The sequence below is a fragment of the Balaenoptera borealis genome (genome assembly GCF_965194805.1).
Source record: "Balaenoptera borealis genome assembly, chromosome: 7".
NCBI lineage: Eukaryota > Metazoa > Chordata > Mammalia > Artiodactyla > Balaenopteridae > Balaenoptera > Balaenoptera borealis.
Genome location: NC_138864.1, coordinates 17,208,870 through 17,232,806, shown reverse-complemented (window position 1 = coordinate 17,232,806; position 23,937 = coordinate 17,208,870). Strand labels below are relative to the sequence as shown.

Below are 23,937 nucleotides of genomic sequence, written 5' to 3'. Positions count from 1 at the left end.
CCTGGAATATATTGCTCTGTGTGTGTGTCTATGTCCCAGGCTTCTTTATTTAAGAACAAAGTGATGAATGACATGGGGATTATAATCAGGAGCATCCCTGAACTTCACCTTCCCTCCAACCACCTCCTCCAAACTCCCTGTCCTCACACCTTCTCTGCTGCCAATTCTTTTCTTAGTGAATAAAGAACTTAATCCCCAAAGCCCTGGTAGAAACCCCAAGGTTTTCCCCTAGCTCTTCCCTTTCCTTTGGCCCCCATTCCTCGGTTTGAAGGCATGGGAAAGCCCAGAGTCGTGACAGACACAGAGGGAAAGGCTTCACTCTCATGGAAAGAGACTGAGGAGTACAGCGTAGTGAAGTGAGGGTCCCTACAGCCTGGGGTGACAAAATAGGGCCCTGGGGCCAGAGGAGAGGGTACTGGTTTCCCTGAGAAAGGAGACTGCCCAATAGCCTCAAAATCCTCTCAGTGCGAATATTCACTTGTGTGATCGTTTGCCCTTCTGGTGACAGTTGCAGAACCATACCTGGACCATGTCCTTCTCAAGCCTGAGCTGCTGGACAATGTGGCTGATCTGCTGCAGTGTGGTTTTAGACACTTATGTTGAGACAGATTCTGAGGCTATATTTAGGATGAGCAGGAAAGAATGCTCTCATTAATGATATCTACCACTGAAGTGGGATGGGAGCATGGGGTCATACTGCAATAGCTAGGAATTTAGTTTATCTATAATAAAAATGGAAAAAAACAGTGGCTTAAACGTGTTACCAGCTTTATATGTCTTTTTCAGTCCAGGGTTGATTTGGTAGATCCACAATGTCCTCAGAGAGCCAGGTCCTTCTCTCTTCCCTTCACCTAGCCATCCTTAACATGTGCTTGTTCCTTTGTAGTCACAAGATGGCTGCTCAAACTCCAGTATTGCATTTGAGTTCCAGATGTAAAGAAAAGTAAAAGGCAAGGTCAGCTAAATTGGCCTTCCACTTTAAGAAAGCATTCCCAGAAGCGTCATCCAACAACTTCTACTTACATTTTGTTGGCCAGGTCTGCATAGCATGGTCAGGTCCTTCATCTGCACAGAGTGCTGGGAGATGTAGTTTTAAGCTAAGCACATTTATACACCCAACGAAACTCGCGTTCTGTTACTTATGATCAGGGAGAATCCCTATTAGGAAGGCCTCTAACAGTTCGGTCCACCTTTCCTGTTTTATAAATGGGCATCCTTCAGCTTTACTGAACCAGCAAGAACTGCACTCCCCCACAAGCTCCAACACAGAAGCAGCACTGGTTTTCTGCAAAGTGTTGATAGCAAGTGTGCGCCTCTGAACTGTGTAAAAAATGAGTGTCGGAACAGCACATCTAACACATCAGTGTTTTACAACTGAAACTGAACTTAAAATTTTATCATAAATTTTTGTGTTCTACTTTCTTTTATTCTGGAATATATTACTATAGTTGGGGTCGACATAAATCTCAGGAGCATTGATATCACTGTGAAACAGTTTGTAATTCTTTAAAAGGCTGAACTACAAAGCTAGACAGACCTGGGCTAGGATCCCACACCCACATTTACTAGCAGTGTACTTTGGGCAAGACACTCAATCTCTCTATGCCTCAGTTTCCTAATTTGTAAACTGTGGAGAGTAATTTTTACAGGGAGGGTGATCAGATAATTTATGTCCAAACTGGGAAACTTATGTCCTGCCAGGGGGATATTATTAATAATTATGCTTGAACAAATGGCATAAACCAGGACCACCCCAGGCAAACTGAGGACTATGGTCACCCTATTTTTAGGCACTGTTGAGAGGATTAAATGAGAAGATAAATACAAAGCACTTAGCACAGAGTCTGACACATAGTAAGTGCACATAAATACTGGTCACTACTTGTTTTTATAATTAAATTGAAAAGTTCCATTGTTTTTCCTTTGCTTTTCTCTCTTTTAACAATAATATGCTTGATATTCTTATGATAAAGAATAATGGGCTGAAGTAAGGAGAGCTTAAACTTTTTTAAGACTGAGAAAAACCTAATAAAAACTCAAACAACCAACTTCTCTAAAGGAGAAGCAATGCTGAAAGACACTGCAGAAACTCCTAGTTATAAGGAAGATTCTGGAATGATAGTGCATGACCCATCTGTGAACTGTTTGTACCACTAGAAGCATGAACAGAAGCACTGGAATTTTAATGATTTTGTATGGCATTTCTCAAAGGTTTTGGTCTGAAGATCCTTTTACACTTCAAAAAATTTCTAAGGACCACAAAAGAGCTTTTGTTTATATGAGTTATATCTGTTTATATTAGAAATAAAAATGGAGACAATTTAAAAATATTCATTTAGGGAATTCCCTGGCGGTCCAGTGGTTAGGACTCTGCACTTTCACTGCCGAGGGCCTGGGTTCGATCCCTGGTCCGGGAACTAGGATCTTGCAAGCTGTGCAGCACGGCACCAAAAAGAAAAAGAAAGTCATTCAAAATAACAATAACTTCATCATATATTAACACAACTAACACATTTAAATGAAACTATCTTTACAAAACAAAAATATTAGAGGATTAATGTTTTACCTTTCTACAGATCTCCTTTCGACTGGTTTAGTAGGACTGAAACTGATTCTCATATCAGCCTTTTTTTTTTTTTTAATTTTTATTTATTTATTTATTTATTTATGGCTGTGTTGGGTCTTCGTTTCTGTGCGAGGGCTTTCTCTAGTTGCGGCAAGCGGGGGCCCCTCTTCATTGCGGTGCGCGGGCCTCTCACTATCGCGACCTCTCTTGTTGCGGAGCACAGGCTCCAGACGCGCAGGCTCAGTAATTGTGGCTCACGGGCCTAGTTGCTCCGCGGCATGTGGGATCTTCCCAGACCAGGGCTCGAACCCGTGTCCCCTGCATTGGCAGGCAGATTCTCAACCACTGCGCCACCAGGGAAGCCCTCATATCAGCCTTTTTATGCAATTTGTTGCAATATGTTATTTTGGTGGAAATGTATGAACAAGATATGTTGTTGGAAAAGCGAGGGAGTATTTTAATAGCTTTTCCAGATAATTGTGGTTATTCTTTGATACTACACCAAAACTCCACAGTAGCTTCTTAATTTATTTATTTAATTTATTCAGTTTTGGCTGCGTTGGGTCTTCATTGCTGCGTGCGGGCTTCGTCTAGCTGCAGCGTACGGGGGCTACTCTTCGTTGCGGTGTGCCGGCTTCTCATTGCGGTGGCTTCTCTTGTTGTGGAGCACAGGCTCTAGGTGTGCAGGATTCAGTAGTTGTGGCACGCGGGCTCTAGAGCGCAGGCTCAGTAGTTGTGGCGCACGGGCTTAGTTGCTGTGCGGCATGTGGGATCTTCCCGGAGCAGGGCTCGAACCCGTGGCCCCTGCATTGGCAGGTGGATTCTTAACCACTGTGCCCCCAGGGAAGTCCCCACAGTAGCTTCTTAAAGGGTAGTTATAAAGTGGAATCTGAGATCAGATCGATGAACTTTTTGTATGGTTACATTAAAACACATCAGTCTGTCCTGCATTTTGAATGAATCTTTTACTCATGATTTTGTAACTTCATCCATTAGTCAGTTGGAAAATATCGGGTCTCTGAGTTAGGCAGATATTCCAAATGTTTACACATTTCAGAAACTTAATACCTTAGAACATTCTAGAAAACATATGAACACACAGCACACATTCCATTAGCCATCAGAATAATGATGTCATCCCATGTCATGTTGCCTCTGGAAAACTCCATGGTGCATTTGTGAAAAAATAAGAATGATAAAGACAAATCATGTCTTACTATGAAAATAGCTTTGACTGCATGATTCACTGAAAAAGTGTTAGTCTCAGGCCACACTTTAAGAACAGTTGATTAGGTATGATATGACCCATTAAACAAAGAAAGCAAAAAACCTACCACCTCCTTCTCTCTCTCTCTCTTAAACCAGTAGACAGTATGTCATAACACACAAACAGTAAAATACTAAAACACAGTCCCAAGTGGCAACTTCAAGTCTCTTTACATGAAGATAAGTAGACAAGCTTATAGAAACAGATGACTTCTAATTTAAAGGTCTTTCTCATTTTTTGGAGTCTGAACCCTGTTAATCATTAGCATTTCAATGCATAAGGGGCAGCTATCTTTGGGGAGTTCAAAATGCTTCACTTCTTCCTCTTTTCCCCATCCCACCCCCCCAGACTCTTTGCAGAAACATATGGGGTGGCAGAACCCCACTAAAAATATTTTAGTACATGTTTTCTGTCTGCAACCTGAACTGGAAGTTACCCATTTACTTTGGAACACGTTTTCTTTGCAAGTATAGGATAGAAGATGATATTCTTACCTGGAGTTGGTCACGTGTGACGAACTGCTAGATAAATCCATTTTGCCCTCCTTGTTCTGTTACTCCTGGCTTTTCAAAGTAGGATGATGGGGCAGGTTGATCGTATTTTTTTGGAAAAAGCCACTCACTAACTGGTTTAGGCTGTAGGAACTTCAGGAAGCAATACTGCCAAGGAGAAACGTTTTTAGGCACCTTGTCCCTTACTTTTCTATTCAGTTTCCCAGTGCACTTATCACATCCTTCTGGCTGCGTGGCAGGTCCCACTGTGTGGCCCAACCGGGGCCTATCCTCCTGGGAAATGAACTGCCTTCAAGGTTACCTACTCCTTTGCCTCCTCCTTTATTCTTCAGTAAACACCCTTTGTGTTCTTTCAGTGAAGTCTCATTTTAGCTTAGGTGAGTCCAGACTGAGACAGTGTTAGTGGATGTCAAGTCAATTAAAATTATTTACACTAAGGCATGCATGATGGATGGCTACCAAGTGTTTAAGAACTAAGAACCAACTGATGCACTGAACAAATAAACTTGAAAACGGGTGACTACATGTAGCCATTGAATGCATTGCTCAGCTTCTCTTTGCAACCATATTAAAACCCCATAAGCCACTAATAAGGACCTGCTGTGTATGTAGCACAGGGAACCCTACTCAATACTCTGTAATGGCCTATGTGGGAAAGGAATCTAAAAAAGAGTGGGTATATGCATATGTATAACTGATTCACTTCGCGTACACCTGAAACACAACATTGTAAATCAACTATAATCCAATTAAAATTTAAAAAAACCCCAAACCAATAAGCCATTTACGTTTTAATCTATGATAATTGTCCCAAGTGCCCAGTCTGTAACTGAAAGGCTAACCTAGTAATGCAAGAAATGAGACGTGAGGTCACCGAATGGTTATGCTTTGCAGCCCCACAGGTTTGGATAGTTAAGGTGAAAGAGGGAGAAGTGCCAAAAGGGCAGCTCTCATTTGAGCAAGATGTTTTGACTTCAAGGCCGCCGGTACAAATTCTGGGGTTTCCAGGAGTTCCTTTCGACGTTTCATTATTCCTCGTATTGACTTTTTTTTTTTTTAAACTTCAGTGTTATGGAAGCGCCAGATTGGGATTTCCAACTGTGTTTTTAGGTCAAGATGGGGCCTGGAACTTGGGTGTACAAGAGATAAGTTTAAGCTAACGCCATCTCCGCCCTCTCTTCCAGGGTGCCCTCTCTTCCTCTCTCGCAGCTGTTCCAACCTCCCTCCGGGCTTGGCTGAGGGGAGACGACGGGGTGATTACCCAGCCCAGAAGGTCATTAACGGCATTATTCCTGAGTCTTCAGATTCTTGCTCTCGCCGTGACCTGTCAACAGGCAGGCGGTCCGGCCCCTGCGAAGATCCAGAGCCGCTGCTGCGCGCTGGACGCAAGCAACAAGCACGACCGGCGTGCCGTCGCTCCGAGAGTCTCCAGCGCCAGCAGTGGGCGGCGCACGAATCCTCTCCTTTCTTTAACTCTTCTTCACAGAGTCCCACCCCCATCGGAAGTGGAGCCGTCTCTACGTTCCCCCACTTCCGGGCCAGACGGCCGTCGCTTGGCGGGAGCGAGCACGCCCGTGCGCGGCAACTTTGTTCCCGCCTCCTTTGCCCCGACACCACTCACCTTGGGCTTTCTCGGAGCGCGACGTGCGTGCGCGCCCCCGGCCTTGCGTCAGGGCCGAAGAGGGGAAAGGCCGAAAGAGCGAGGCTAGAAGGAGGGGTTGTGGAGGTTAGGGCCCAACCAGCAACTCCCATCTCCCTCCCTCCTCCTGACGAGGAGCGGAGAGGGAAGGGGAGGAGCGAGCTGGGCCGGCCGCGCACACCAGGAGCCTCCTCGTGGAGGGGGGGAGCGGAGGAAAGGGGCAGCACCGCCACCTCTGCTCGCGGCGGCGAAGGAAGAAGAAAGTCAGGGCCCATACCCACCCCCACAGACTCAGAAACGCCCCCCCCCGCCCCATCTCCCCGGAAACAGCCCCCCGCCCAGCCCCGCACACTCGCTGCCCCAACCGTGAGCCGCAGCCCGGTCGCCCCCGCCTCGCCCCGCCCCGCCCCGCCCCGCCGCCCGTCCCTGCGGGCCGCAGAGTGCGCGAGGCCCTAGGCCGGGAGTTGTTGTCAGGCCCAGGCCACTTCTGAGGCTCCCGCCGTGTGTCGCCGCCACCACAGGAGGACAACGTCGACGAGGAGAAGGAGGCGACGGAGGCGTGTTGTTGTCTCGCCCACTCCCCTCCCCTGAACTCGCACCCAACGTCAGGGCCCGATGGAGTGAAGCGGAGACGAAGGTGGTACTTCCGCGTTGCGCTGCCCGAGCCGAGAGCGCGGCCGAGGTCGCTCTCCCCCACCCCCGGGGGCACTTGGAGGACTCCGGACTCCCCCGCAGGTCAGCGCCCAGCGCATCTGGTGTTTTTGCTGCCGAGACTAGAAAGACGAGCACGATTGGGAGCTCATCCGCCCGGATTCCCTGCTTCCCTCGGGCCCGGAGGCCGCTGCGTACCCCACTGTGACCTGGAACCCAGGGACCCGAGTCCCGACCCGGATTATCGTGGCGCGTCTCCCGGCCGGCCCTGGTGCTCGGTGTCCCTCCGCCACCGCCGCCGCCGTTCCCGTTTCCGGCGTGGGAGATGGCCAGGATCTGACCCGGCAGGAGGCCGCACCCGCGCCGCGCTCTGCGGCGGGCTCTAGGCGATGCCGAGCAGCTCGGACACGGCGCTGGGGGGAGGCGGGGGCTTGAGCTGGGCGGAGAAGAAGTTGGAGGAACGCCGCAAGCGGAGGCGATTCCTGTCCCCTCAGCAGCCGCCGCTGCTGTTGCCGCTCCTGCAGCCGCAGCTCCTGCAACCGCCGCCGCCCCCGCCGCCTCTGCTCTTCCTGGCTGCTCCCGGCACGGCCGCCGCCGCAGCCGCCGCCGCCGCGGCCTCCTCCTCTTGCTTCAGCCCGGGCCCCCCTCTGGAGGTCAAGCGGCTGGCGAGAGGCAAGAGGCGCGCAGGAGGGCGGCAGAAGCGGCGCCGCGGGCCCCGCGCCGGGCAGGAGGCGGAGAAGCGTCGGGTCTTCTCGCTGCCCCAGCCGCAGCAGGACGGCGGTGGCGGTGCTAGTAGCGGCGGGGGTGTGACCCCGCTGGTGGAGTACGAGGATGTAAGCTCCCAGTCCGAGCAGGGGCTGCTGCTGGGGGGGGCCAGCGCGGCAACGGCGGCGACGGCTGCCGGGGGAACGGGGGGCAGCGGCGGGAGTCCGGCCTCCTCCTCCGGCACCCAGCGGCGCGGGGAGGGGTCGGAGCGCAGGCCCCGCCGGGACCGCCGCAGCAGCAGCGGCCGCAGCAAGGAGCGCCACCGCGAGCACCGGCGGCGGGACGGGCAGCGCGGCGGCGGCGGCGCCGGCGAGGCCTCCAAGTCCCGCAGCCGCCACGGCCACGGCGGCGAGGAGCGGGCCGAGGCCGCCAAAAGCGGCAGCAGCAGCAGCAGTGGCGGCCGCCGGAAAAGCGCCTCGGCCACGTCTAGCAGCAGTAGCAGCCGCAAGGACCGAGACCCGAAGGCCCACCGGAGCCGGACTAAGTCGTCCAAGGAGCCGCCGTCGGCCTACAAGGAGCCGCCCAAGGCCTACCGGGAGGACAAGACCGAGCCCAAGGCCTACAGGCGGCGGCAGCGGTCCCTGAGCCCGCTGGGAGGCCGGGACGACAGCCCGGTGTCCCACAGGGCCTCGCAGAGCCTGCGGAGCCGCAAGTCCCCCAGCCCGGCGGGAGGCGGCAGCAGCCCCTACTCGCGGCGTCTGGCCCGCTCCCCGAGCCCTTACAGCCGCCGCCGCTCCCCCAGCTACAGCCGCCACAGCTCCTACGAGCGGGGCGGCGACGTGTCCCCCAGCCCATACAGCAGCAGCAGCTGGCGCCGCTCCCGGAGCCCCTACAGCCCTGTGATCAGGTGAGTCCGGCGTCCCGGTGTCTGTCTCGGGGCTGGGCCGGCCAGAGCCCCGGAGGCAGGGCAAGAGGCGATGGGGCGCTGCAGCATTCCAGTCGGCCGGCGAGGCGAGAAAACCTCACCTGGCACGGGGCTTCCGGTGGGGAGGGGCGTTTTCGCGCGCCCCGAGCACCTTGTGGGGGCTTCGGAGGGGACAAAGCAACAGGTCCGGCAGAGTTTCTCCTCGCTCTGGCGGAGAAGGGTTCTGAGGAAGGGTTCACCGTTTTAAACGTGTTGGCGTTAATCCGTTAAACGGGTTTCACTAAACTGTTTGCTTTTCCAGCTCAGTTGCTTTGGGTCAGCCTGGAGGGGGATTTGTCACAGTTTTGAAAGCCCTCCGAAGAGGTTTCGTTGCTGGAGACTTAGGAGTGGATTGCAGCTTAGGGAGTAAGCATTTGTAAAGGAGAATCGGCGCCAGGTGCTGATGTCAGAGTTAGATGTGGGTTGCAAATGTTTCGTATGATTAGTACAGCGGTGGGAAAAGCAGCCTTTCTGTCAAGTTCATTCTTTCAATATGTGAAAAAGCTTACGCTTCTAAATTCGGAAGATAAGGAAGGTAACTCATTTTATGGTATTCTGATGTGGAATAGTTTTTTTTTTCACCTGACCTTCCAAAGTCATGATTTTAAGAAGTAGAAAAAAATGATGAGATTGTGGTTTCTGTGTTGGTTTGTGGTGACACCCAGTTGCTAATAACGTAATATAAACATAAGCTAGTTGGTGTAATCCAGTGTAGCCACCGAGTGAATGGCTTAGTACTGGACGTTTCTTAAACTATCACACTATCTGCTAGTATTTTAAGTTACTGTTTACACTTACTTTAAACTTAACTAGACCTTTAAGTGTCAGGATCTTTGTTCACATATCTTTGAAAGGTATACTTTAATCTAGTGAAATTGGAGTAAATCTTTAATATAGCTGTTAATGTCTTGCCTGTTATATAATGCTGTTCTCCAAAAACGGTGTGTGTATTGATATATATTTATCTGTTAAGCAAAATGAATTAAAAGTAACTCCTGAGGATACTGCAGGTTCTTAAATTTTTAGATGACTAGAAATTCTAGGCCTTATAGTTTAGAGTATTACGAATTGTTTGCATCCGTTGTTTTTTTCTATTGGTTTTACTTTTCAGTAATGCCAAGCAGCTGCTGAGTACCTCTAAACACGGTTATGTTGAATCTCAGTACAACATGTGTACCCGTAAAATTAGATCTCTTTGAAGCGTTAGCCTAGTAAGTGTAAAGATGTGATGCTAGTGGAGATCTGTGTGTGTTTGTCTTTAAACCAAAACAGCTGTATAAATCTCTTCATTCTTGCAGGGTTCAAGCACACTTTCAATGCTAGTTGATGCCTTAAGCAAAGACTATCAACATTGAAAACTCATTTCACCATATCTAGCTTCTGTGTTTTGTATGAGTTTATATTTTACTTTAATTAAAATAGGTTTGCCAAAAGGCTTGCATTTTTTGCAGATGAATTTGTTTTTGACGGAGTAGGTCAAAGTTTCAGTGCTTTAGATAGCAATTTTAAGTGTATGATGCAATTTTAAGAATGGATTTTGTGTTTATCAGGCCTTTTAGTTGCTGGATACTTCAGTGAGGTCCTTTATTATCTGATAGTGCTGTGTATTTTATATTTATTTCAGAGCAGTGGTATGTGCATTTGGGATTATTTGTATTTAGAAAATATTTATTGAGCACGTATTATATGCCAGATACTGTTTTAAGGACTGGAATATAGCAATGAAGAGAGACAAGGTCCTTGCCCTCATGAGGCTTGCGTTCTAGAGGACCATTCGTTACTGAATCTTTTACTGGTGTCTGTATTGACCACCAGTGTTTCTAAGTGGTTGGATTTGGAAGAAGCTTTAGAATATTTTGGCCAACATTCCTGACATCCAGCGTTTTGGTTGTGTGCCTGTATACATCTAGAGGTGGGAAGATGTTACTTTGAGACAGCTTATTCCATTAGATTTGGGACTTGCTGGTTTGCTCAGTACCTTAGCAACACCCTGGGAGACTCAGTTTCCTAAACTGTAACCGCGAAATACTTGTTTTTTTTTTATTATTCCAAGGATTAAATGAAAATTTGTGTTTTATGTACACTTAAAATTGGTGAATTTTGCTGTACTTAAATTACATCTCAATAAAGCTGATTTTTTTTTAAAGGGAAAAAAAGAAGATTTGTGTTTTGGAAAGTGTAGAAATATTATAGACTATTACAGAAATGTAACATGGTGGAATTTTTATTGAATAGCTTGAAATGCTAGAATTCTTCATATTGAAACAGAAATCTGCCTCCACGTAACTTCTACTCATTGCTTCAAGTTTAACTTTTTGGAATAGTTCAGAGCAAACCTGTATGCTGCCTCTTCAAAATGTAAAGACAGTTGTTTTGTCTTCTGAGTCTTTTCTTCTCTGGGTCAAAAAACTCATTTTTCATACAGTTTTTGATTTCACATTATATCATACCTAGTTTGTCAAATGTCCTGCTTAAAATATGGGGCCCAGAATTTATAGTTAACATAGTTGATTGAAGAACTTGATTTTTAAATATAACAAATGTGTTATTACTGTTTTGGAATAATTAATTGAACTATCTTGTCCAACTTAATGCAAAAAGTTTTGTTTAAGTCATGGTGATAGGTGGCCCATGTTGTTTAACGAATAGACTCTTGGATTGCGAGCTCCATGAAGGCAATTATCCTGTCTTGCTGACCGTTGTATTCCTAGTGCTCAGTGTAGTATCTGGCACAAGTAGACTCTTAACAATTGCTGAATGGGTAAAGGAAGGGATGATGGCGTTTATTGAGCATGTGAAATATTGTGGGCCTGGATATGTAAGGATTTAATAGAGACTGTGTGTTTTGCTATAGGAAATAGCAGAGTGGTCTTTTTCCAGCCCACGTGGAGCTTGTATATGAATGAATTGTCACTGTAGATATTTTTAAGGAAATGCATGCACATTCAAAATGGTATTGAGACCATGGAATGAAGATTTTCTCTGTGTTAGTTCCTAGAATAAATCCTCTCTATTCTATTGACTTCTACTTCACAACCTGCTCTTTGCCACCATCTGAATCTTCAGCCCTCTGCTGCTCATGCTTTTCATCAAGTCCCTTCTTAGCTTTCCTTTTTCCCCTGTGTAACCGGGTTACCATATTTTCTTTGCTACTTGACTGTTGGGGTGTGAGAAGTCATATAATTCTGCTGATTGGCCTTATAATAAATGTGCAGGTGGACTGAAGAGAGGGGCTGTTCAGAATGAGAGGCAGTGGTACTGACATTTAGGTTTTACTGAATGCCAGGCATTGACAAATACTTAACGTATATTCACCTCCAAAACCCATGTTGTGGTTGGAACATTCCTGTTGATAGATTGGGAAACGGAAGCTCTAAAAAGTTAAGTGATTTGTTCCAAGGTCAGCTTGGATTCAAACCCTGGGCTGATTCTGAAGTACAAGCTCTTGATATTGTGCTGTATTGAACCACACATGGGGTTCAAGGGAGCAGACCACCTCACTTAATGATCTGTTTTGCTAAAATTCCCTCCCTGTTTGGATATTTATGTGTTAATTTCTGTTTCCTGGCCATCTTTGCAGCATTTTGAAGATTAAAAAAACCAAATTCTTCTAAAGGTTCTTTCAGCTCATTTTGTCTTTTAATTTGTAGGTTTTATGAATAGGAGGCTAAAAACATTTTTTGAAGACACTAATAATAGTTATTGAGGGTTGTTTTGCAATGGAATGTCTTGGTCTGAAGTCACTCAAGTCAGACCAGTTACAATCAGTACAATAAATTGTTATATTTAATTGATTCTCTCTCTGAAATGTGGAAGTTCTCTTCCACCAAGAAGCAGCAGAAGCCTCTGTTACGGAATAATATTGAGACTCTGAGAATCTAAAGATGGGCATACCCTAGATGGAAATTTAAATGAATTTATTAGTATTCACTTGCATATGATACGCGGTATCTCTTGTGGATTATTTAGTGTTTTGTCCTAAAAACTAGTGCTCAAAAATATATGAAATGAAGACATTCCAGAATTTTTAAAAAGCTATTACTCATAAAATACTGATTTGATATGTACTTACTGGAAATAAGTCATGAATATCCTTAGATGAATTCTTAAAATGCTTTTCAAAAGTGTTAAAAATACAGGATAGTTGGATAAATGCAGAAACACTCAGAAGGAATGGGAATTTAGGTGAACTGTCTTAAGTCTCCAAACTGTAATCCTTTCATTCCCAAGATGGGCTTGTGTTTTGCTGCTTCTCTGACCCAACCTTGCCTGACATTTACATCTACTCATTCTCTATCACATTTTTGTTCTAACACTAATATTTATTCCATTTCCAGTACCTTAGTTCAAGCCCTCATTTGTAATCAGACTTCCTGTTATTCTTTTCTTCCCAATTCATTCTTTATTCAGGAGAGTTTGCTGAAAAGTTTGGTTAGATTGTATCACTTTCATTAGTTAAGTCCAAATTTTCTAATGCATTGTCATGTAATGCCTTTTATGATCTGGTCCCATTCCATCAGAGTTCTATTTTTAGAGGCACTTTTATTTCTCTACATTTTTCCTTTTGCTGATCTTTTAGCTTGAAATGCCTTTTTTCCTCTTCTCTGCCTCCAGCTTTGCGTTCAAAACCCAGCTCAAATTCCACCATCTTGAGACCTTTTACTCCATTCATCCAGAAAAAGTTAATTCTTTTTCTTATACCCCTACGGCACTTTGTTTTATCTTTGCTGTAGAGCTTTTAAAAATTTGTGTTTTCCCTACTAGATTGTAAGCTCCTAGAGGACAAATTCCAAAGTGTATTTATTAGTGGTTGAATTAATTTGAATATTTTTGTACACAGATTAATGCAAACCAGCTTTTGCATAAATGCCAGTTGTATCTCTAAATTTACTTGCTGTTTTGGTTTACGTATACTCTAGGATGGCGGAAGTAATTGTTTTGATTTATAAGGAGAAAATTTAAGAACCTCCCCCTTCTAGCTTATGCTTTACTGGAATGAGTCAAGGATGCTGGGAGTCACTTTTAGTGTGAATAGGATAAATTCAGGGACTTCCCTGGCAGTCCAGTGGTTAAGACTCTGCATTTCCAATGCAGGGGGCACGGGTTCCATCCCTGGTCTGGGAAGTAAGATCCCACATGCTGCCTGCCCGGCGCTGCCAAAAAAAAAAAAAAGAATAAATTCAGACTTAGTATTTATATTTGCACTCTGTTGTATGATCATAATAAATGATCTGTTTTTCTTGGTGAAAATTTTCTGAGTAGACTGTATGTCAAGCTATTATTTCCTGACTCTGAAAAATTAATAGCTATTTTTGAAAAACCAGCTGAAAATTAATGTTGCTTAATATTCATATTTACGGTCATTTAAATCTTTTCTCTTATTCTGTATGTTTTCTATGAATATCACTTAAGTTTTTGTTGTTATTTTTGTTTTTGTTTGGCTTTGTTTCATATGTAGATATCTGTAAATTTTAAAGTGGGTGTTGGAAGCAAAAGTATTAAGAAAAGTATTACTTATTCACAGTGATCTTGTTCCTTGAATTTCTGCACATGCAAATTATGGTAGAATCTAGTGTTCTTAATATATTTGGAAAATAAATGTAGGTGAGAAGATTAAAGTCTAGGTTAAAAACTGGAATTTGCATAAAATGGAAATGAAAAAGGTGGTGAGAGGAACTGAAAATGAAAGTAGTTAATGGGCTGCATGCCCATTTTCTGTTTCTTTTCCGTTTTTTGCATTTTCAGTTGCATAGGGATACTTTCACTGAGGTATTTTTATTGACACTTCAAACTTAATTTATCCACCATTAAATTAATTATTTCACTTCTATTGGAGTCATTTCTTTTTCTGATATTGCTCTGCATTATTTTTCACATATCTACAAAGAATAATAGAGGCTCATGGTAGAAATTTTGTTAGTACAGAAAAGTATGAGATTAAAAGTCCCTTTGAATCCAGCTACCTGAGATGATCACCCTCATGACATTTTGATGAACATTCTTCTAGACTTCTATGCGTATATGCATAAGGACATAAGATTTTACATAACATACTACAATGCTATTTTGTATCCTGTACTCCATAGTATAGTCTTTATATTGGCTCCTAGTATTCTGCTGTATGGATATACCATAACTTGTTTGGCCAAGTCCATTTTGCTAGATTCTTATTTTTTTTATTTTTTGTTTTTTTCTATGTTTATGCATCTGTCGCAGAATTTTTGTGTGCATTTGCCCATTATCTCCTCTAGATTGGATTTCCTAGGGATAAAATTGCTGGGGTCAAAAATGGTTTACAGGTTTATAATTCTGATACACTGTCATATTACCCTTTTAGAAGGCTTTTACCAATTTATATTTCCCAACAGTGTGAGAATGCCTGTTTCTTCAGTCCCACCATCACTTGGAGTTGTCAGATGTCTCGTTATTTTTTTTCATTTGTGTTTCTTTAATATCTAATAAGGCTGCCTTTCTTTTCATCTGTATGTTGGATGTTCTAATTTCTTGATTCATTATTTTGTTTGATGTTTTTCTAAGAGCTCTTTGTATTAGAGATATTAAGTGTTTTTTGTGGTATTAGTATTTTTGTGAGTCTTTTAACCTTGTTTATGTAACGTCTAGTTTTAAGAACTTTTTGATTTGTGTGTGTGTGTGCGCACGTGTTTTAAATGGCAGTAGTTTCTCCCAAGCATCCAGTGCCAAAACCTTAGTAATACTTATCTCCTTTCCCTCCTGAGTTCTACTGAATTGCTTGTTCTAATTTGTCCTTCTGTAATGGTCTTTGGTCTACTCTTTTTTTTTTTAATTAATTAATTAATTATTTTTGGCTGCGTTGGGTCTTCATTGCTGTGTGCAGGCTTTCTCTAGTTGCGGAGAGCAGGGGCTACTCTTCGTTGGGGTGTGTGGGCTTCTCGTTGCAGTGGCTTCTCTTATTGCAGAGCACGGGCTCTAGGCACATGGGCTTCAGTAGTTGTGGCATGTGGGCTCAGTAGTTGTGGCTCACAGGCTCTAGAGCACAGGTTCAGTAGTTGTGGCGCATGGGCTTAGTTGCTCCATGGCATGTGAATCTTCCTGGACCAGGGCTCGAACCTGTGTCCCCTACATTGACAGGTGGATTCTTAACCACTGTGCCACCAGGGAAGCCCTGGTCTACTCTCATTTAGTTCGAAACTCTGTAGCTTACATCCTTATTGTTGATTCTGATTGCATTTGGGCTTTTCCTCTTTGAGCCCTTCCTGTTTTGTGCATTCAAATTAATCTCAAAATACCACTTTGATTCTGTCATTTTTCTGTAAAATATGTTTACAGAGTCAAATTCTTGAACTGGGCATTTAAGATTCTCCACCATAGACTGACCCAAAATAACCTTATTTCTCACTGTATGTGTTGATGACAATACAAACTGGACTCCTTACCATTTTAAAAACATGGAGTTGTAAGCCCCCGGTACGTTAGTTTATGCCCTGCCCTCAATTGGCCAATCCTACTTGTCCATTTTGCAACCATAGTTCATGAGTCATCTACGAAGCCTTCATTAATCTCATCCCAAAGTGATTTCTCTTAATGCTTATTGCCCCAAGATCACTTTTATGAATACTTATTATATCCAGGTTTGGATTAATTAGAGTTCTCCAACCCCAGCCCTGTATATTGGACAAGTTTCTTTCATTCATTTTAAAAACTAGTTTTATTGAGGTATAACTTTACCTATAGTACAGTTCACCAGTGTTAAGCGTACAATTAAATGGGTTTGATGAATCACCACAATCATGATAACTGGAACATTTCTATTGCCCCCAAAAGTTCCCTGTGCCTCTTTGCAGTCCGTCCCCTACTCTTCCCTGTGGTCCTTGGCAACCACTAATTTACTTTCTGTCACATTAGTTTTACCTTTCTTGATGTCATATAAATGGAATTATATGGTATGTAATCTTTGTTGTCTGCCTTTCACTTAACCCGCTTTTGAGATTCACTGATGTTGTTGCATGTTCGAGTGGTTTGTTCCTTTTTATTGCTGAGTCATATTCCATTTATGAATATACTGCAATTTGCTTATCCCATTACCCAGTTGATAAACAATTGAGTTGTTTCCAGTTTTGAGCTGTTATGAACAAAGATGCTGTGAACATTTGAATATAGATCTTTTGTTTTTATTATTTGTGAGCAGATTAGGGGTGGGACTACGGTGTTGTATGGTTAAGTGAATGTTTGACTTTATAAGAAAATGCCAGCCTGTTTTCCAAAGTGGCTGTACCATTTTGCGTTCTAGTCAGCCGTGTATGAGCATTCCAGTTGCTTCACATTCTCACTGAGACTTCAGTTTTTGTCAGTCTTTGATTTTAGTTGTTCTAGTAGAGGTATAGTGGTATATCATTGTGGTTTTATTTGCAATTCCCTAATAACTAATAATGTTGAGCATCTTTCTGTATGCTTATTTGCTCTTCGTGTCTTTTGAGAAGTGTCTTAAAATGTTTTGTCCATATTCTTTATGAATTGGGTTGTTTGTCTCATTGAGTTCTGTACATATTTTGGATACAAACTCTGTATCAGATACATGTTTTGCAAAGGTGAGCCACTGGCTCACCTTTCCTTAACAGTAATTTCAAAAGCAGAAGTTTTAAATTTTCATGAAATCTCATTTGGCAATTTTTTCTTTTATGATTTGTGTTCTTTGTCATCGCCTGTGCCCTCAAACTTTGCCTAACTCATGTTCACAGGTTTTTTTCTCCTTGGGTTTTTTTTTAATTTTTTTTTTTTTTTTTTTAATTGAAGTGTAGTTGATTTTCAGTGTTGTGTTTCTGGTGTACAGCGAAGTGATTCAGTAATTTATATATACTTTTTCATTATAGGTTATTATGAGATATTGAAAATAGTTCCCTGCACTTATACATCCTTAGTTTTGTAATATACATCTTTAATTTATCACAGTCTATCTTCATGTATAATATAACATTACAAGAGCATACCTCCATTTTCTTCTTGTCTTTTGTACTGTTCTTGTCATATGTTTTATTTCTACGTATGTATAACTTACGTATGTTATGTATAGACATGAAATTTAAAATGAGAAAAGTCATTTACCTACCTTTATATATACCTTTTCAAACATTTCTCTTTCCTTTGTGTAGATCCAGATTTTAATATAATATTTTTCTCTGGCCAGAGGGATGGCTTTGAACGTTTCTTTTAGTGCAGGTCTGCTGTTTTGTCTGTCTGAAAAAGCCTCCATCGTGAAAGATATTTTTGCTAGGTATAGAATTCTGTATATATGTATTTTCCCCCTGGGTACTCTGACTTATTTCACTTCTGGCTTGCGTAGTTTGACGAGAGTTTCCGTAATAATTTGTTTTTGCTTCAGCCACTGGATTTTTTAAAAAATTTATTTATTTTTATTTATTTATTATTTTTGGCTGTTTTGGGTCTTTGTCGCTGCGCGTGGGCTTTCTCTAGTTGTGGCGAGCGGGGGCTACTCTTTGTTGTGGTGCGCGGGCTCTAGAGCACATGGGCTTCAGTAGATGTGGCGCGTGGGGTCTGTAGTTGTGGCTCGTGGGCTCTAGAGTGCGGCTCAGTAGTTGTGGCGCACGGGCTTCATTGCTCCGCGGCATGTGGGATCTTCCCGGACCAGGGCTCGAACCCGTGTCCCCTGAATTAGCAGGCAGATTCTTAACCACTGCGCCACCGGGGAAGCCCCAGCCACTGGATTTTAAGTTCCATAAGTTTCTTTTTTAATCTTAGTGTCTCTTAAGCACCTGCCACCTGTTGTATCTATAGGTGATAGATACGTGACAAATAATATTAAATTGATTTGGATAATAAAATATACAGCACCTCAGAATTTAAAAAATTTCACAGGGATTGCATTGAATCCGGAGATTAATTTGAGAGTATTCCTATCTTAATAATGTTGCCATCTAATACATGAAAATGGAATGTCTTTCCATTTATTTAGATTTTCCTTAATCTTTTCAATTTTTAAAAAATGTTTCAGGGTACAATCCTTGAACTACTTTTGTTAATAAATTCCTAGGTATTTTTTTTTAAGGCTGTTATAATGGGAATTGTTTTTGTAATTTAATTTTGATTGTCCATGGCTAGTGTATAGAACTACAATAAATTTTGCTATTAACAGGGTCTAATATTGGCTTGTGAATAAATTCATGATGACTAGAGTTAGACTAATCAAAAGTATGTGCCTTCATGCAAATCAAGTATTAAGCCCTTCCTGTGCTATTCTCACCATCTTTCCTTTTTCTCTCTTCAAAAACACGTCTCAAGACATGATTCAGTGAAACATGAAGACAGGGTTATGCTCAGTGGATTAGAACTTGTTTGCCTGAGCAAATCTGCAGAAAGTCAGCCATCTGTCATTTTTTTTTTTTTTAACTTTCAGTGTTGCATTAGGAACATAAAGGAAAGGAAATACACCTTCAGAATAAACATGAAACATTTCAGTGTTATGTTATTTACTTTTTCTAGTTTTTAAAATAACTGTACAATTTACTTTTATTTTAAATAGTACAATCAGTGGTCTTTAGTGTATTCACAGAGTTGTGCAACCATTGCCACTAATTTTAGAACATTTTAATCAAACCTGAAAGAAACTCGGTGGTAGTCACTCTGCATTCCCACCTCCCCAAGTCTCTGACAACCGCCAATCTACTTTCTTGTTTCTATGGTCTTGCCTTTTCTGGACATTTCATATAAATGGAATCATACAGTTTATGGTCTTCTGTGACTGGCTTTTTTCATTAAACTTAATGTTTCTAAGGTTCATATATGTTGTAGCATGTATCAGTACTTCATTCCATTTTTAGCAAAGTAGTGTTCCATTATATGGATATACCATATTTTACCATCAGTTGATGGATACTTGGGTTGTTTACACTTTGGTCTGTTATGAATAATGCTCCTTTGAACACTTGTGTACAGTTTTTGCATGGAGATATGTTTTTATTTCTCTTGAGTATATACCTAAGAGTGGAATTTCTGAGTCATATGGTAAGCTTATGTTTAACATTTTAAGAAACTGCCAAAATATTTTTCAGAGTGGCAGCATCAATTTTTATATTCCAACCAGCAGTATGTTAGAGTTCCAGTTTTTCCACATCCTTGACAGTAGTTGTTTTTTTTAATCATAGACATCTTTATGTTTAAAGTGCTATCTTATTGTGCTTTTGATTTCATTTCCCTAATGACTAATAATGTTGAGCATTTTTTTCATGTGTTTATTGGCCATTTGTATATCTTTTGGGGGGAAATGTTTATTCAGATCCTTTACCTATTTTAAAAGCTGGTTGCCTTCTTATTGTTGAATCTTAAGAGTTCTTTATGTATTCTGGATCCAAGTCCCTTAATATGACTTGCAACATTTCTCCTTCCCCTAGAGAGACAAACTCTTGTGTTTGGGAGAGTCAACTTTAATTTAGTACAATGAAATGGAGTCTTCCGCAAGTAACTTGTTGGCAACCGCTTGGGCTATTGTAGCAGGGTAACTTTGGACAAGTCACTTAGCTTTTGAGACATTGTTTATGGACCCAAAAGAAGAAGAAGAAAAAAGAATTCCTAGGGCAGCGGTCAACAGAACAACCAAAAGACTACTGTGTGGTTGGCAGATCTTGTGCCTTGGGTTGGCTGGGTAGAGATACAGTATAAAGGAAAAAGCAAAGACTTAAAAATAATACAGATGTGAATTTAGGCGCTAACTCTGGTGCTTTTGTAGCAGAGCAATATCAAGCAATTTATTTACTTATCCTTTTTGAGCCCTAGTCTTTCTACTTGTAAAATGGAATGAGTAATTCCTACCTAATAACGAGAACTGGAAACAACCTAAGTACTCTGAATAGGGGGGCAGATAAATAAATTATGGCACAGATACTTGATTTGCAAATATTTTCTCCTGTTGTATCACTTTGTTGATGTCTATTAAGCACAAAAGTTTTAAATTTTTTTTTTATATATATATATGTATTTTTTGGCTGTGTTGGGTCTTCGTTTCTGCGCGAGGGCTCTCTGTAGTTGCGGCAAGCGGGGGCCACTCTTCATCGCGGTGCGCGGGCCTCTCACTGTCGCGGCCTCTCTTGTTGCGGAGCACAAGCTCCAGACGCGCAGGCTCAGTAGTTGTGGCTCACGGGCCTAGTTGCTCCGCGGCATGTGGGATCTTCCCAGACCAGGGCTCGAACCCGTGTCCCCTGCATTGGCAGGCGGACTCCTAACCACTGCGCCACCAGGGAAGCCCGAAAGTTTTAAATTTTGATTAAGTCTAGTTAATTTTTCTTTTTGTTGCTTGTGCTTTGGTATCATACCTAAGAAGACTTTACCTAATTAAAAGTCACAAAGATTTGTTCCTATATTTTCTCCTAAGAGTTTTATAGTTTTAGTTCTTACATCTTGATCTTCGATCTATTTTCCGTTAATTTTGTGGACTCTCAGTGCTATTCCATTGATTTGCATGTCCATCCTTGTGCCAGTACGACACAGTCTTGATTATTCTAACTTCGCAGTAATTTTTGAAATCAGGAAGTCTGAATCTTCCAAATTTTCTCTTTTAGATTGCTTTGACTTTGTGTTTTTTGTCTTTTTTATTGTGGGGGCAGGGGAGGGTGGTGGGGATATCCTTTGCATTTCCACAAAAATTTTAGGATCAGCTTGCCAATTTGTGCAAAAAAGGCAGTTAAGGATTTTCATAGGGATTGCATTGAATCTGGAGATCAGTTGGGAGTATTACCATCTTAATAATGTTAAGTCATCTAATACCTGAACATGGAATGTCTTTCTGTTTATTTAGATTTTCCTTAGTATTTTCAATGGTGTTTTTAAGTACTTTCAATGGTGTTTTTTGTTTTAGGTACAATCCTTGCACTTCTTTTGTTAAATTTATTCTTAGGTATTCTTTTTAAGACTATTGCAATGGGAATTATTATTGTAAGTTAAATTTTTGGGGGTAAATTAAAAAAAATTGTATTGAAGTAAAGTTGATTTACAATGTTGTGTTAATTTCTGCTGTACAGCAGAGTTACTTAGCTATAGATATATATGTTCTTTTTTATATTTTGCATTATGGTTTATCATAGGATATTGAATTAGTAGTTCCCTGTGCTATACAGTAGGACCTTGTTTTGTAAGTAAATTTTGATTGTCCATTGCTACTGTGTAGAACTACAGTAGTGTTGTTGTTTTTTTTAATAAATTTATTTATTTTATTTATTTATTTTTGGCTGCGTTGGGTCTTGGTTGCTGCGCGTGGGCTTTCTCTAGTTGCGGCGAGCGGGGGCTACTCTTCATTGCGGTGCGAGGGCTTCTCATTGCGGTGGCTTCTCGTTGTGGAGCACGGGTTCTAGGTGCACGGGCTTCAGTAGTTGTGGCACGTGGGCTCAATAGTTGTGGCTCGCGGGCTCTAGAGCGCAGGCTCATTAGTTGTGGCGCATGGGCTTAGTTGCTCCGCGGCATGTGGGATCTTCCCGGACCAGGGCTCAAACCCGTGTCCCCTGCATTGGCAGGCGGATTCTTAACCACTGCGCCACCAGGGAGGTCCTACAGTAGTGTTTTGTGTGTTTTTTTTGGGCTGCTCTGCGCGTCTTGCAGGATCTTAGTTCCCCGACCAGGGATTGAACCCCGGGCCCTGGCAGTGAAAGTGCCGAGTCCGAACCACTGGATTTTTCTATATTGATCATGTATCCTGCCATCTTGCTGACTTAATAATTCTAATAGTCTTTTAGTGGATTCCTTAGGATATTCTATACACAAGATATGTTATCTGCAAATAGAGAATGCTTTATTTCTTTATTTTCCCGTGGTCTAGTTCTTTTTCTTGCCTAATTATAACAGCTAGAATTTCAAGTTCAGTGTTGATTAGAAGAGGTGAAATTGGACTACCTTGCCTTGTTCCTGATCAGGTATGGAAAACATTTAGTCTTTCTCCACAAAATGATTTTAGCTGTGAATTTTTCATAAATGCCTTTGTTTTATTTTTTTGATTAAAGTTGTTTCCCTCAGAGTCTAATTTTTGGTGTCAAAAAAATTCCAGATGCTTTGGTTGTCCTTTATACACAAGCCTGTGTAATTATCCACTATTGTCCTGTGGTGTCCTTTATACACAAGCCTGTGTAATTATCCACTCTTGTCCTATGGGCTAGGAAAAGAGGAAGTCTCCTATTTTGTAGTATGTGCACAGTGATTGGCCACATCAGTTTCCTCATAGACTATGCCGGAAAAAACATATGAAAAATGTTTCATTATGGAAAATATATGCATTAATGTTGATAGTGTTTCTTTTATCTAGTTAGTGTTACTTAAGCATGCATGATTTTCTAAATATAATTCTTTGAAGTTAAGCAGTTGGTGTATTGGCGTAAATAAATTGATACAACTTCTTTCATTTTTATTAAAGAAAGTGACAGTGTAAAAAACATTGTAAAATACCATACATTCTGGTTTGTAGTAATTTCTGGTAGTGTTCATCTTTAAAGTTTTCTGTTGGTGTTTATCCTTAAATTTTTCTGCATTTTTCAGTTTTATACAATGGAATTGTGTGACTTTTTTTAACCTATACTCTTTTTATATTTAAAACATATGAAGTGCTTGAAAACTGTACAGAGGCGTAGCAAGATGTGAAAGCTACCCTTTATGCCCTTTTCATTCCCATTTCCTTCCAAATATATAACCGTGTAAATAGATTGGTGTACATCCTTTTTCTGCATATATACTTACATACAAACATATATACACATAAACATTAAGAATGTTATTATGCCATAAGTGTTGTTTTTTACTTTTTTTTTTTTTTAACAGTATGATTTGAAGATCTTTCCAAACGGCTACATAGAATTCCATAATGAAATCTGTCAAGCTTTATGTAACCATCAACTGTTGGGCACTAAGCTGTGTTTTCATTTTTTTTTTTATATTACAAACAGTCTTTTAAAGGATATCTGAGTGATAACTTTTGACACATTTGGAAATGTTTTCGTAGGATATGTTCTTATAAGTGAAATTGCAGATCAAAAGCATTTGATAGGTACTACCGAATTGCCTTTTTTAAAAAGGCTTAGTTAGCAATTTTATATTCCCTCTGATAATTTATATGAGTGACCGTTTCTCTAAATTCTGGTGAATACTTGATATTTTCAGAATTTTTCTTTTTGCCATTCTGATGATTGTAAATTTATTACCAACATTTTATTTTGCCTTTTCTGGTTACCAGAGAGGAGACAACACTTAAATTTCTTAAATGGCCATTCGTATTTCTTCTGTGACTGAATTATTTTTTTAATCAAGAAGACCCTCCAGTTATTAAAAAGAAGGAGCAAATATAGTTTTATATTAGAAAAATTAGTTTTGCTTATTAAGTCCCTGTGGGATAATGGATGTAAAATGTTTGGTTGTTAATAAAAATAATAAATTTATCTCAATGTTTATATGAAGAAGCTAGTTAATGTAATTCTGTCTCCTAAACCTTCTTAGTTTTTTTTTTTTTTTTTTTTTTTTGGCTGCATTGGGTCTTCGTTGCTGTGCGCGGGCTTCTCATTGCGGTGGCTTCTCTTGTTGTGGAGCACGGGCTCTAGGCACGCGGGCTTCAGTAGTTGTGGCATGCGGGCTCAGTAGTTGTGGCTTGCGGGCTCTAGAGTGCAGGCTCAG

At 41.7% G+C, this 23,937-nt stretch overlaps 1 protein-coding gene and 1 long non-coding RNA gene across 5 annotated transcripts in view; one reads left to right on the top strand and one right to left on the bottom strand.

Moving 5' to 3' along the window:
- The window catches only part of LOC309632393, a 158,524-nt gene extending 152,565 nt beyond the window's left edge, over positions 1 to 5,959 (bottom strand). Inside the window, exons 1-2 of the long non-coding RNA XR_014246876.1 lie at positions 4,328 to 5,959; positions 765 to 2,432 (exon numbers count right to left, since the gene is read on the bottom strand). This is a non-coding gene — a long non-coding RNA (uncharacterized lncRNA). The remainder of the gene's footprint in view (positions 1 to 764; positions 2,433 to 4,327) is intronic.
- A 917-nt stretch (positions 5,960 to 6,876) lies between these two features.
- CDK13 (cyclin dependent kinase 13) overlaps positions 6,877 to 23,937 on the top strand; it is a 113,700-nt gene continuing 96,639 nt past the window's right edge. For all 4 annotated transcript variants that reach the window (XM_082399712.1, XM_082399710.1, XM_082399711.1 and 1 more), the window contains exon 1: positions 6,877 to 8,247. In XM_082399712.1, coding sequence (XP_082255838.1) covers positions 7,025 to 8,247 — 1,223 coding nt within the window. In that variant the 5' untranslated portion in view covers positions 6,877 to 7,024. The remainder of the gene's footprint in view (positions 8,248 to 23,937) is intronic.